This window comes from Manis pentadactyla, chromosome 19 (genome assembly GCF_030020395.1).
Source record: "Manis pentadactyla isolate mManPen7 chromosome 19, mManPen7.hap1, whole genome shotgun sequence".
In the NCBI taxonomy this organism is placed as follows: domain Eukaryota; kingdom Metazoa; phylum Chordata; class Mammalia; order Pholidota; family Manidae; genus Manis; species Manis pentadactyla.
Window position 1 is genome coordinate 8730396 of NC_080037.1, and position 13624 is coordinate 8744019.

The 13624-nt window shown below is 46.2% G+C and overlaps 1 protein-coding gene across 2 annotated transcripts; it reads right to left on the reverse strand.

Annotated features, from left to right (window-relative positions):
* Positions 1-8728: 8728 nt before the first annotated feature.
* Positions 8729-13227, reverse strand: LOC118930750 (T-cell surface glycoprotein CD1a). 2 transcript variants are annotated; one of them, XM_036922645.2, is made up of 6 exons: positions 12570-13227; positions 12020-12286; positions 11078-11356; positions 10580-10858; positions 10178-10268; positions 8729-10027 (listed from the first exon to the last, which is right to left on the reverse strand). In XM_036922645.2, the coding sequence occupies exons 1-6, from the start codon at positions 12628-12630 to the stop codon at positions 9928-9930; spliced, it is 1077 nt and encodes a 358-aa protein (XP_036778540.2). In that variant the 5' UTR covers positions 12631-13227; the 3' UTR covers positions 8729-9927. The 2 variants fall into 2 exon arrangements, with proteins under 2 accessions (XP_036778540.2, XP_036778541.2); XM_036922646.2 differs by lacking the exon at positions 12020-12286 and having other exon boundaries at positions 12570-13226.
* Positions 13228-13624: the final 397 nt, after the last annotated feature.

Genomic DNA, 13624 nt, shown 5'->3' on the forward strand with positions numbered 1-13624 from the left:
CCCACCAAAGTCACTCACAGGCTGAGAACTCATCTTTGCCCAAGTCTTCTTATTTTTGTGATGTTAGGAAACTATATGTGATACAGTGCTAACTACTTTGCACATTTTTTCCTCTGTGGGCCTAAAGGAAAATCAATCCACCTACTCCCTTGTAATTGGGTTAGGGCCTTGTGACTGGGTTCTGGGCAATGGAAAGTGTGAGCCACCTCCAGTCATGGCCGTGTAAAATATCGCATCTGATCATCTTGACCTGTGCTGCCAACATGGAGATCCCTTGTTCCAGACAGCAGAGCCACGAGGCAGAGGAGGGCTGCCTGAACTACACGGGGTTTGCCTGCAGAGGAAATAAACTTCCCTGTGTTGAGCCTCCAAGATTTTCAAGTTTATGTATAATTGCAACCCAGCCTAGCTAGACCAGTTAGTAACAGAGAACCCAGTAACCAGCACCCTTTCCCCCCCTCCTAAATTTAGAACCAAATGAGATAAAGATATGCAGCAGAAGGTATATGGGTCAAATTGCCAATTTTACTTCTGATAAAGCTTCTAGAGAAGTTCCCTGAAGTATGTAGTTCAAGTACTCTTGCAGGTATTGAACCCCAAATGAAGTGGCCTTACTGTTATAAACTGATGATTTGTGTCCCCCCAAAATTCATATATCGAAGCCCTAGCCCCAGAGTGGCAGTATTTGAAGACAGGGCCCCCAAGGGTGTAGCTGAGGTTAAATGAGGTCCCAAAGCAGGACCTTGGATGAAGAGACTCGGAGAGTGAGCTCGCCCTTTCTCTCTGTCTGTCTCTCTCCCCATCCACATGTGCCACAGGGAGGGCATGTTTGAATATATTAAGAAAGCAGCTGTCTGCAAGTCAGGAACAGAGCCTGCAACAGAAACCAAACTGTCTTGGACCTCCAATCTCAAAAACCGTGAGAGAGTAAGTGTCTCTGCTTTAAGCCACACAGGCTGTGGTGCATGGATTGGCAGCCCGGGCCAACTAACATACTCACCAGGCCCAGGCAATGCCGGAAAACCTTGTAGCCTCCCCAACTTAAGGGCCTGTTCCTGTGAGTCAGGCCACGGAGGAGGCCAGAATAGACATTTCTGAGAGCAACGGGGCTCCAGAGGTAAAGAGTGGGAAGAAGGTGCTGAGATGTATTTTGCACCCAGTTTCTCTCCTGGTCTTACCAGGAAGATAACTCACTCTATTTTCATGGGAAAGAATGAAAAGTGGGGAAAGAAACACATGCAAAATGACCCTTCAGGGGTGCTAGACGAGAACGTAACAGCTCCATCCCGTGACTTGACAATACCCCTCCAATTATCCAAACTGAAATCTAGAAACCTGCATTCTTTGGAAACCTAATTCCCCTTTCATCCCCTCAGACCCTCCGTAATTTGCAAAAGGTGCCTCTTCCTTTCTAACCCCACTGACATTTGCTTCTGCTTTTATTGTGGGTGACCTAGATTGCTGCCACAAACCCACAGCTGTTCACCCCAATCCAAACCCTGCTTCAGAGGGTCTACATAAAATGTAAAACCCATGTCAAGCAAAAACATTTCAATCACTCAATGAAAATACTCCAAATTTCTAAGTATGTCAATTTTATACACAAAGGCTGTTACAGCTCAGTCCAAAACAAAAGGGGGGTGGGGGGCACTGGGGGTGTGGGTTCTGTGAGAAAGGACCTTGACAAACTTTTTGTAGGAGTGAGCACTTCACGTATGTAGATCTGAGAGCCTGAAAGGTGCAAATAATGCAACGGGGAAGAAGGAGATGGTTATATGGCGCCTCTGGACACACACAATCCCAAAAGCATCATCTGAGGAGGGTGGGACCTCCAGTCTGAGCCACCCTGTGGAGCCTGGTGCTCTTCCCAGTCTCCAGCCTTCCCCCAGACTCCCTCTTTGGGTCTCACAGGAGCTCCGGCCTCAGGAGCCCTCAAGGTCACCTTGCCTGGGCCCTTACCTGGCACTCCCTGAAGTTCACCTCAGCAGGTGACCTACCCCCCTGGAGACAGAACCCGTCTCAGAACCTGACGTCAAGCCCCCACCCACACAGTCTCCCACTCAGTCATGCCATCTGTGCCAGCCAACACCTCGCCAGCCCTCTTCCCACTTCCCTATTGAGTAACCCCAGTGCCTCCCACAACCACATGCCTTTTACGAGGCCTTTCAGTTCCCCATCAGCCTCCCTCCTCCCTGCTGTGCCCTCCTCCTCCTCCTCCTCCTCCTCCGATCTGCGGCAGTGCCCAGGACCCCAGCCTGAGGGCCAGAACGCTCTTCTCTGGACCCCCTACTAGAAGGCACTGAGTGCCGCTCTAGGTCAGCTTCACCCCCTGCAAAATGCCTGGGTGGAAAGAGCTTGATATTCTCTATTCTGCCTCAAGTCCAACATTCTTTGACATGGTCTGTGTTCAAGTTCATTTCCATTCACATAGTCTTTTCTTTCTCTGCTGCCTGGGCCTCATTTCTTGCTTTTGTGCGGCTCCATATTGTTCCTTACCTACCCTTCGGTTGAGTTCCCAGGGTCTCAGCTCCATCTTGTCACCACTGCTACCTAATCTCCCTCCGCATTCTTTCTGCACTGCTCATCACCTGGGCTACATTTTTGAACCTGCAGCATTGCTTTATGACTTGACCCTTAGATTTCTGGGAGCAAATATATGAGCAACAGACAAAAATGCCTTTTTTACAAGATAGAAGCCAAGAAGTAAACAAAGAAAGATCACAAAACACTAAATATACTGGGCAAGCTACAGTTGTACAAATTATTTGCACATGCATGCACTGATCTCACACCCTGTGCACCAGGTGAAACCTCAGCCTGGAAGGGGGAGGGTTCTTGATTCTGAAAGAATTCCTGAGCAGGTCGCAAGAGTGCAGGTAAGGAAGGAATTCATTAGAGTGAGAGCAGAAAGGAATGGCAGCAGCCTTGCAGGCAGGTGAGAGCAGGAAAATGCAGAGGTGCAGAGGGAAAGTTTGCTAAACACTTTCTTGGGGCAGATTGCCATCTCTTAAAGCCATTGCTTGGCGTCCCCTGTCCACTCGGATCTGCACTGCATAGGGACTAACCCCTACCAGCCCTGGATTTGGAGAGTCGCAGAGCAGGGGATGGAGTGAGATCATGTTCTGAGAACTTCCCAAAGAAGGGAGGTGTCCAGGCAGGCTCCTGCAGCTGCAGTTCCTTCCAGATCACCTAGGTGACAGGAACTTGCAGCTCCCAATCTGAGCTCTCAGTAGCCCCTCCCTACTTACCAGGGATAAAATAGAGACTTGGAAATAGAATGAAATAGCAAAAAGACAAAATGCAGTAAGTAGAGCAGTGAGAAAGCTTTACTTAAAGGTACTGACTTAAAGAGATAAAAAGTGCAGGTGTCCTCAGTGAGGAGGCCTGCTGAAAGGTTGGGGTTCCCTCTTTTAAGGATTTTTTGAAGGGCCAGGGGGTATAGATTTGTAAAGTGGCCTCAAAATTCTTATCTCTTGTGAGAGATACTAAGTTTCTTCTATTGTCAATCCTACAGGTAATTCTGCAAAATTACTTAACACAAGAAATTGATCAGTTCCTCTCCAGGATAACAGCTTGTCTCTGGGAATGTATCAATCCAGACCACCAGTCCTGCCCCCAAAGTGGGTTGAGTTATTGTCTGTTTGCTAAAGAATGTTAGGAATATTTCCTCCGAACTTCCTGGCTTTTGAAATGGAATCTTAGCCTTAAGATGTAATCTTTCCTGTTCTCACTACACTGTTTGTATCTCAGCTTTTTTCATCATAGGAAGAAAAAGTTAACCATGATGCTTCTCCCAGGTCCCTGCCCTATATCACTTTCATGTGTCAATATAAAAAGGATTTTTTCAAATATTACAACAATCAATAAATAATTCATAAAACAATTATAAATAGCTAATATAAATACTTAAAAATGTGATGATGCAGTGATGTGTTAAATCTCTCATTTACAAAGCTGACGATAGCCATCTATCTGGTCACATGTATGGGTTTCCTTAAAAACAAAAAAAAACACCTCTTACATGCCATTAAAAATTTAGAGCAAAATAATTAAAATTGAATAAATTAGGAAAACAACAAATATTAACTTGCCCCTGTTTACTATTCAACAAATTTCGCATTTTAAACTCTCTCATCTTTCAACTTGATGAAATTACTTTTATATCAAGTAGCCAGGAGATGCGACCCAGGTGGAGGGAGGTACAGTACCCAGCACCTGACACGGAGGGCTTGGTCATCATTCACTTACGCGCATCCCTGGTCAGCCTACAGACTCTGACAATCCAGCCACTCCTTGCAGTTGTGAACCCCTGGGAAGTTTGTATTTCAGCTTCTCTTTTTTCCAGTTTACAAACCTACCTCACATTTTATACTAGGGTCTCAATCCTTTCTTGAGGAGATTCTCAGCAACAGAAATTTCTGCCCTTAAACATGAGCACGGTGTAGCTAGAGCGGACTGTTTGTGTGGGACACAGATGGGAACGCGTGCTAGGAGAGAGGAAAGCTCTGTCTACCCTTTGCTGAGGTCCAGAAAGCCCACCAACAGGGAAAGAAGAAATAATTTTAATTTCAGAAGTTCTATAGAGGATAACTTGGTAAACAGAAAAGCTTGCGAAGAAAGGCTGAAGTTTGCGGGTAATAAAATATAGACACCAAAAAAGGAACAAGCCTGGAGGAAAGAGATGACTCCTTAAATTTTAAACACCCAGAGACATCGCTGCTTCTCATACAGTTAGGAACCACTCTCGGTGATTACGTGCACCGTACCAGCAGGACCAGCTAAATATGTGATGAATGAACAAACTGCCTTGCGAGGAATGGTGGCCTGCTGGAAAGTGTCTTGCATTTTGACCTGCTGGAAAGTGTCTTGCATTTTGATTACGTAACTGGCATTTTCCAGGACATTTCCTGCTTTGGCAAATGCTGGTGCTGGCTGGTCTTTCCCCAGTGTGAAAACCCTGAGGGTGTGTGTTCTTGTCTCCCTTTAACTAAAGAAAATAAATGCAGACGAGAGAGCCTTCCCGGGCACTCAGTAAGGGCAGAGGCAACACTTTGATTCCTATCAGTGGTTTGTTGTAAGTATATGAAGAGTCCAGGAGAGGGGGTGTCCAGATGTCCCAGCTACAGAGCAAGACAGTGCAACAACGAAACAACACAAGGGCACTTAAGGAAAGAAAAAAAAAAAGCCAAAGGGCAAGAAACTCATTTTAAACAACACAGAGAAAGGAAGAGGGGAGGGAAGAGAAGAGTCAAATTTAGCAGAGAGTCGCCTGAGGCCCATGTAGACCAGAGAGGACGCTTCCAGTCACTAGGGAGAGAAAATCCAACTGGTTGGGAGGAAACAATAAAGGGGATTTATTGGCTGACATCAATGAAGTCCAGGATCATTCAGGTTTTAGCTGCAGTTTAATCTGGGCTCTTCTGTGGGTCTGTTGTCTCTGCCTTCATTCTTTTTAAATGTTTCATGGTGGTTTTAGGCTTTATTGAGGTATTATTGACACATGAAAATAGTATATATTTAAAGTTTACAGCTTTCTGCCCCGCGCAGGAGGGAGAAGGCACCTGAGGCTCCATCGGCCACGTGGCCCCCTCACCAGGTCCTTCCAGGTGCAACAGAACCTGTGAGTTGAAGATGAAAGGGCGTCAGGATAAATATTTTCCTAAACGTTCCCATAGAGGATGGCTGTGAAAAAAAAACACGGGGAGCACAGCTGCCTGTAAGGAGCATCGGGTAGCCGCAAACGGGTGTCCACATCCTCAGCTGGGGTGTTTACAAGCTCCTCATGGCCCCAGTGAGACATGCAACATTTTGGAAGGAAACATGAAGAATTAGTCAAGAAAACATAAATTGAAGCAAATGATCAAAGTTAACATTTTATTCAACATTGATCACATTTTTGTATAGTTTTAATCGCAGGGCCATGAAGACTGCTCTTTTTTTAAAAAAAGTGTACAACTTCATGTTTTGATATATGAATACACTATGAAATAATCACAATCAAGCAAATTAACATCACCACATATAGTTACCATTTCCTTTATGTGATGAAAACCCTTAAGGTCTACCCTCTGAGCACATTTCAAATACACAGTTTTTCTGCCTTTGTTGCATGTATGATTTCATCCTTAGACTTCCTCCTCCGATGCGGAAAAAATGGCTTCAATTGTGTCAAGCTTTATATCTCTCTCCATAGCATCCAGGAAAAGAGAGAACATCTCTTTCCCCACAACAGACACAAGAATCAGGCTTCACCTAAATTGTACCACCTGAGAGTAGGTGCCTGGCGGTGAACCACCACTCTGAGCAAGAAGTAGTTCCTCTCGGGTGATTGGTTTAAACTATAGGCCACCTTTCCATCCTGAGCCAATCACATCATCGAGGATGCTTTCTCCATGATGAACTGGGGATGACAAGAGCCCAGACTTCAGATCAGGATGGAGTCAATCAACCTGCTTAGCAAGAGTGACAGGGCAGATGAGAACCTAGAGAAGCAACCGACCAGTCTAAGCCAGGCAGGGTGATTGCAGTGGCCCTGCTGTCTGCCTCCCCCATCCCACATTTTTTGCCTCTGCCCCCTCTCCCATCTGTTTTATCTTCCAAAAATGTCCACATGTGCAGGTTCTGCCACGGCCCTTGATCCTCTGGAAGTTCTCCTTGCCATCCCACCCCCCTGCCGGGGCCCCTTCAGCAAATGAGCAGCAAGTCCCTTTCCCCCAATTCAACCCAAATAAATTGCTGTACTAAGAAACTCAGATAGAAAGACTAGCACATTGAAAACGGTAAACTGGTAGAATCAAATTAGCAAGGCAAAACGGTCCAGCTCAGAAGGCAGAGATGGTATGTCTGGCCCCCACTTTGTACGCAGTGAGCCCCTGCTGCATAGTAAGTGCTGAAGAATTATTTGTGGAATTAATGAATGACCCCTAAAGAAACTGAAGTCAAGCCATGAATACCTCAACTCAACACTGCCCTTTGGGGTCATTAGATAACGAGTTGATCATCATGCTTCTCAGTTTCCATAGGTGCCAATTCACCTCCCGGCTAAAATTTATCTGTAATTCCAAACCACAGTGCTTTCATGACGGTTCATAGATGTGGGCAGTTTGTGTGTGTTTCTCAGGGGACCCCAGCTGAGGTGGAACGAGGAGCTGCTTTGCCTTTTTGTTTCAGTTCTCATGCTGTAAATAAGTGTCTCTGTCATGGTCTATTAGTGCCCCACTGTCTGCATTGGCCTGCTCTTTCTTGGTAGATTCACTGTTGAAATGGCCCTATAGTGCTGAACTGCTGTCTGGTGCTCCTAAGCACAAGGCTGTGATGGGCCTTACGGAGGAAATATCTGCTTACGTAAGCCTCCGTTCAGGCATGAGTTAGAGAACCGGGGGCCATGCGTTCAGGGTTCATGAGTCAGCAATGCAGCAAATCCAGAAAAAGGAAGAGGAAATTCCCTGACCTGTATGTGGAGCCCCTCCAGCAAGTGTTAGAGTCACATCTATAATGCTATGATGAAGCGATGGAAAAGATGAAAAAGCACCAGAGTGGTGGATTCGTGAGATAATGATGGTGTTTTGTTTGTTTGCTTATTTTTAAAAGCATAGTGGATAGAACAGCCGGGTGGCTCAAAGTCAAAAGACTGTATAATCACATTAACCAGGTCGGGAGAAGGTTAGACACTTCTTGGTTGGTGTTTTATTGTAACGAAATACTGTGTATAAGTAGACTCATAGACATTGAGAAAGGACTAGTGGTTACCAAGGGGAAGGATGCAAGGGATAAAGGGGCACAATAATTCACAATCACAACGTAAGCTGGTCTTGGGGATGGCAGTACAACATGGAGAATACAGTTAAGATTCTGTAACATGTTACTACACTGATGGGTAGTGACCCCACTAGAGGGGCTGAGGATTCAATAATATGGGTAACTGTGGAACCACTGTGTTGTATAATTGAAACCAACATAAGATCATTTATCAATGATACTTTAATTTAAAATAAAATACTGCATATAATAAATATGTTATTTTAACACATAGTCTACAGGCACACACCTGATCATCTACATTTGCTCTCTTACAACACTAAACTCTGTTTTCTACCTTTATCTCGTATCTACCTACCACTTCAGCATTTTATTAAAAATAATAATAATAGAGAAATGTGGTATCCACATATAAATCAAGTTTAAAAATCAAATGAGTATTCATATTTGAACTGACTGTTTATAGTTCATAACGCATGAACAAAACCGAAAGCTTCTGTGATGACTGCCCTTGTACTGTTCACCATGTAACTTATTCACTATGTAAGAATTTGTACTCCATGTAAGAATTTGTTCGTTATGCATCAGAAGATTGGAGACTGACGAAAATTAGGCTTGGGGTGGATTAATGATTGTGCATTGAGTATTGACCCCCCTATACAGAAATTTATTGTGGTTAACAACTATTTGATCAATAAATATGAGAGATGCCCTCACAAAATATATATATATATATATATATATTTAAACACACTTCCAATAGTAAAATAAATAAGTAACCGGGATGTAATGTATAGCATAAGGAATATAGTCAAAATATTGTAACAACTTGATATGGTGATAGCTGGTATCTAGAATTATCATGTATATAAATGTTGAATCACTGTGTTGTACACCTGAAACTAATGTAATGCAATACTGTTGTCAACTACCCTTCAATAAAATAAAAATAAAAATAAAAATAAAATATGTTATTAGGAAGTGTACATACTAAATAAGGTGACTTTGGGCAGAAACACCCACAAAGCAAGGCTACAGATTCATCATTGGATTAAAATGTGACCAGAGGCTCACAGGAATCTGACCCTGCACACCTACAAGGAGCAGCAGCTCATTTTTCGCTAACTCAGTGCTCACAGTGACTTAAACTGTGAACAGGGAGAATGTACTGCAGGTCCTCTCCCTGTCCCCACCCTAAGGCCCAACACACACCTGATCTCTCTCCTTGACCCCCTCCCTTTCTCTTCAGGGGCACACTGGCACCACTACCTCTCAAGTATCACCTATTTTAGCACTTCTCAAGTTTAACTCACCTGTGAGTCTCCTACTGTTTTTGCTAAAATGCAAATTATGATTCAGCAAGTCCAAGGTGAAGTTCAAGATGCTCCATTTCTAACCGACAAGAAATGATGACTTCTGCTTGTCCCTCAGCCACCCTGGATGGCAAGAAGACACACCCTGCCCTCCCCTTTTTGTCGGAACACTTGGAACAGTCGTTGCATCTACTAAGTCCCAATAGTTCAATCATAAGAGTGGTCAGAGGCAAAACTGTGTTTTTCTTCAGGGGCTCAGAGAAGTCACTAAGGAACTGGGAAAGTATGAAGTCTCTGGGCCAAGTGAGAAGGCTTCAGGAGAAGAGAATCAGATGTCTCGACTGCTACCAATACATCAGGAAGGAAAAGAATTTTAAAAGACTATACATCTGGCACAAATTCAACACAGATCCTCACTGAAAACACACCACTGACAGGTAAGACACCTTGCCAAAGATACAAACACTAAAAAGACAAGGGCTTTGTTTTCAAAAAGCTTAACAATTAAAAGGGGGAAAGGGACCTACTGAGCTGCCACAAAGGGTAGGAAGCGAGGAGGGAGTGGATTCAGCAAGGGACTGGTAAAGTGGTAGGAGTTCAGAGGCTGCCTCCCCTCAGCAATCAGGGAAGGCCCTCTGGAGGAAGTGGCACAGGAAACAGCCTGATGCTCACAAGTGTTTGAACGGGTGGAGGTTGCTAGGACCTCGTTCCATGCAGAGTTACATTTTGAGTCTTAAAGTCCTAACCCAGGTCAGAACAACAATATACTGCAAAATGGCATTTAGCTAATATTGACAACTGATCATTAAGCAGAAATCAACAACAACGACATCGCACAAGGAGAGTTGAGAGGACGTCATTGCCGAGCTGTCTGGAGATGAGTCCTGAGCCAGGTGGCTGGGCTGCTGGAAGACTGTTCCAATGGGAAATCGGTGTGAGGACGCCGGTCCTGGGTCCTGAGAACAGAGATGGGAGACCCTGCATGGGGCGGAGAAGAGAACTGCGGGGCAAAGGGCCGGGGGCGGGCAGGAGAAGGACTCAGGAGAGAGGCGGAAGGACAGACGGGAGTGCGGGAAGGCGCAGGGAAGGCGGACACACAGACTCACCAGCGCCTCCTAAGCCAAAACGCCAAGCCTCCCAGAAGCACCAGGGGTGCAACCACCGCCAGGAAGATCAAGCCCGGGGAGGTCCGGTGTCCTGTGGATTTGGGGGCACACGGGGTGACCTTCCACGCCCACCCCTGCTTTGGGACATCCCCTTGGTCTTCCTTTGCCTACTTGACTGGCTGCCTCGCCAGTCTCCTTTCTTCCTGTTTTCCCCTCTTCCCTCCTCAGAGCACCCCCTGTATCCGCATGCCCCTCATTCACGACTCTTCTGTTGCTTGGATTTCGTACTTTTCTTCCGCTGGGGTCTGGAGACCCTAGAATCCCAGTGTTTTCATCTGGCTCTCCCACTCTGCGTGAGGGCCTCCTTTTCCCTTTCCCAGCCGGGGCCCCGTTCTTCCTCACCCCAGTGGAGGATGATGTCCTGGCCGCCTAGACTGCCGTGTCTCACCCGGCAGGACAGGCCGGATGCCTCGGTGGCGCCCACATCCAAGGACACCTGCAGATACCACGTCCCGTCGGCATTGGGCAGAACGTCACCTCGCTGAGCGCCCTGTTGCTCCTGCTCACCCCGCAGCCACATCACCGAAATAGGCTTTGGGTAGAAACCAGCGGCGTGACAAACCAGCTTCAGGCGGCCGGGACCAGCACTGGGGCCAGAGGACAGCCACGCCTCTGGCCTTACTGCAGACGACAGGAAGGATGCTCAGATGAGGGCTCTGTCGCAGGCTCAGAGGTTCAGGTCTTCACATCAGTTTACATAGATACATCTTTCCCGCCTCTAGAAATCTGTCACCCATTGTCCCCTCTCCCTCTTGGCTCCTTTCCCCACCTTTGAAGAGGGACTGGTAGGAATGGATCGTTTTAAAATAGAAATTCTTAGAGGGAGGGCGCAGTACGGACCTTGTCGCTGGAGATCTGCCTTCCCTGCATCAAGGAGACCCGAGAGGAACTGTGGGCAGACGGCGCTGAGGAGCTTGCGGATGCCTTCATTGGTGGAATAGTACTGGTTGAAGAGTCTGGCGACTTGCTGAGCTCTGCTTCCCCCCTCTGGAGATGGCAGCCATGAGGTTTTCTGGAAGCTCATAATGTCCGATCCTTGATAAGCAACGTTTAGGAAGCTGACCAAGTTTTTCCCAGAGTGCATCTCACAGCCTCCCACCAGCTGCACCTCAAAGGGGTCTGGGGAAAGAGGGGTCATGAATTAGAGGAAAGGGGGAGTGAAAAAAGATGAAATGAGTGCAAGCAAAAGACAGCAGAGGCAGAAGGGAGACGTTTAGGGGATGGGAGGGAAAAGAGCAAAGTTTGGTTTGATCAGAGGTTCAGAGAAAGAGGAATAGATGGCAGCTGCTGGTGGAGAAAGAGAGGACCGACGTGAGGGAAGGACGTATCGTTCAAAGAAGGCATGAATTCTGTGAGCAAGAGAAGGAGGAAGGACTTAGTGTGAGACAGTGGGGATTCTAATACTCTCAGCGAATGGGACTCAGTGGGTTGCAATGAATGCTGTAGCCAGAGATTGCAGAGGACATGGATGGAGGGGGCAGAAACTCACACTTTACGGAGGCCAGGGGAAGGGGTGGTCTCACAAGATCACTAATGGAAGATGGTAAGTACCAGCCTACAGTCAGTGACAGAGTTATTTGTAAGGAGTAGGAGACTGGAAGCTTTTTTAAGAATCAGGGTCTGGATTATACACCTTGCCTGAAGTACGTAACTGCAGTTTTATGATGGGGAGAAGTGAGGTTCAAGCAGGTGGAGAGCATTTTCCAGAAGCGTAAGAAACCCGTGGGGAAACACATATGCCTCCCACCCATATGTCCCCTTCCTAGAGGGAACTGAACTCACATTCAAGTTGCCACTGACTGACATAGATCTGAAATTTATGAAATAATGTGATGGAGTTTATATGAAATAACTCTTCCAGTTCCATCCACTGCTCCATGTTGAAGTTGCCCTTGGACCAAGGCCACAGGAAAGTGATGGCACCAGACTTGCTCTCCCAGCCAAGGATCTGAAGCTCACCCAACCAACCTGAGCCCAGATATCGTACCCAGGAACGGTTATGAAAGGATGAGATCAGGATGACGTGGAAGGAGTTCGGCTCCTGGAAGGCTGTAGCAAGAGAACAGATAGGATGAGGAGAACAAGGGCATTGGGAGGACAGGGAATGGAGAAAGATGCCAGAGAGGAACCGGGCATCTGAAGGAAAGGGAAGTTAAGCTGCCCCCAGGCTCTGTGCTTTATCCACAACCTGCAGAGAACCCAGGGGCCGGCAGTCAGGGGCACTAGAACGGAACCCGGCTGCCGGTCTCACACTCCACACTGCATACACACACTCACACACACATACACACACACACACAGACCCTTTTGCACCCAGCTAAAGGGTTCTTACCGTCCTCATTGTCACCACCGGCGAGGACAACCTCTAGCAAAAGAAGTTGCAGAAACAGCATTTCACTTCAGATGTTATGTCTTTCAGAAAAATCAGTCTTTGATTTCTGTCCTAAACAAACCTCTCCCCGCTCTTTACTCTGACTTCCTTCTACCAACAGACAAACGCTCCCTTTCAGTTACCGTCTGCAACAAAGACAGTCTGCTCCCTGCCTACTCAGATTCTCATTTCCCCTCTCGCTCTGACTCCCCTCTCTGGCTTCCAGCTTCTCTCCTTGTCACCAGCTTCCATTCTGTTCACCGTCCCCTAGCTTAATTGCTATGGAACAAGTCTTGTGTGGCCTGGAAAAGTCACCTTACCTCTCAGGCCTGTTTTCACTCATTCGTGCAATAAAAACATAAAACTAAATGGCCTCCCAGGACCCTACCTACTGTCCTCATGTCCCTGCTCTGCCACCCTGTCCTGTCTTTCTTTCCCTTTTAAATATACTTCAAACATTCTCCTCCCGCTTTCCCCAGACCCCACCTCATTCACATCTCTAATTTCTCACTGGCTGCTTTATTTGCTTTTTCAGAATCCTCTAGGATTGCCCTGTGTAGAGAATAAACCACTGTCTACTCTCCATTATTTGTCGGGAAGTACCAGTTGCCACGCCAGACACCACAGAACATTGAAACTTATACAGAAAAATCCCCTATCTGACTTGCATTGATACATTTCCACTCACCAGACATTCACATAGCACCTGCCCAAATCCAAGGATCTTGTGACCCTCGTAAATATAGTGTGGTTGACAATGTAATCACATTATTCCAGGAGCTTTTAGTCTACTAGGGAAGAAAACACATAAACCAAGAACTGTACACCTCGGTGTGATGAGTTTTATCACCATGTAGAGACTCCAGGCAACAACAAGCCTACTTAAAAAGATATTTTCTAAAGTGGGACCCTTAATTTATGTTTTCCATTCAGAGGTTGGTTGAGCTGGTAGATCTATAATCCTATTTTACTGGATCACCAGCAGCTAACAAAGTATCTAGCAAATGGAAAGTGCT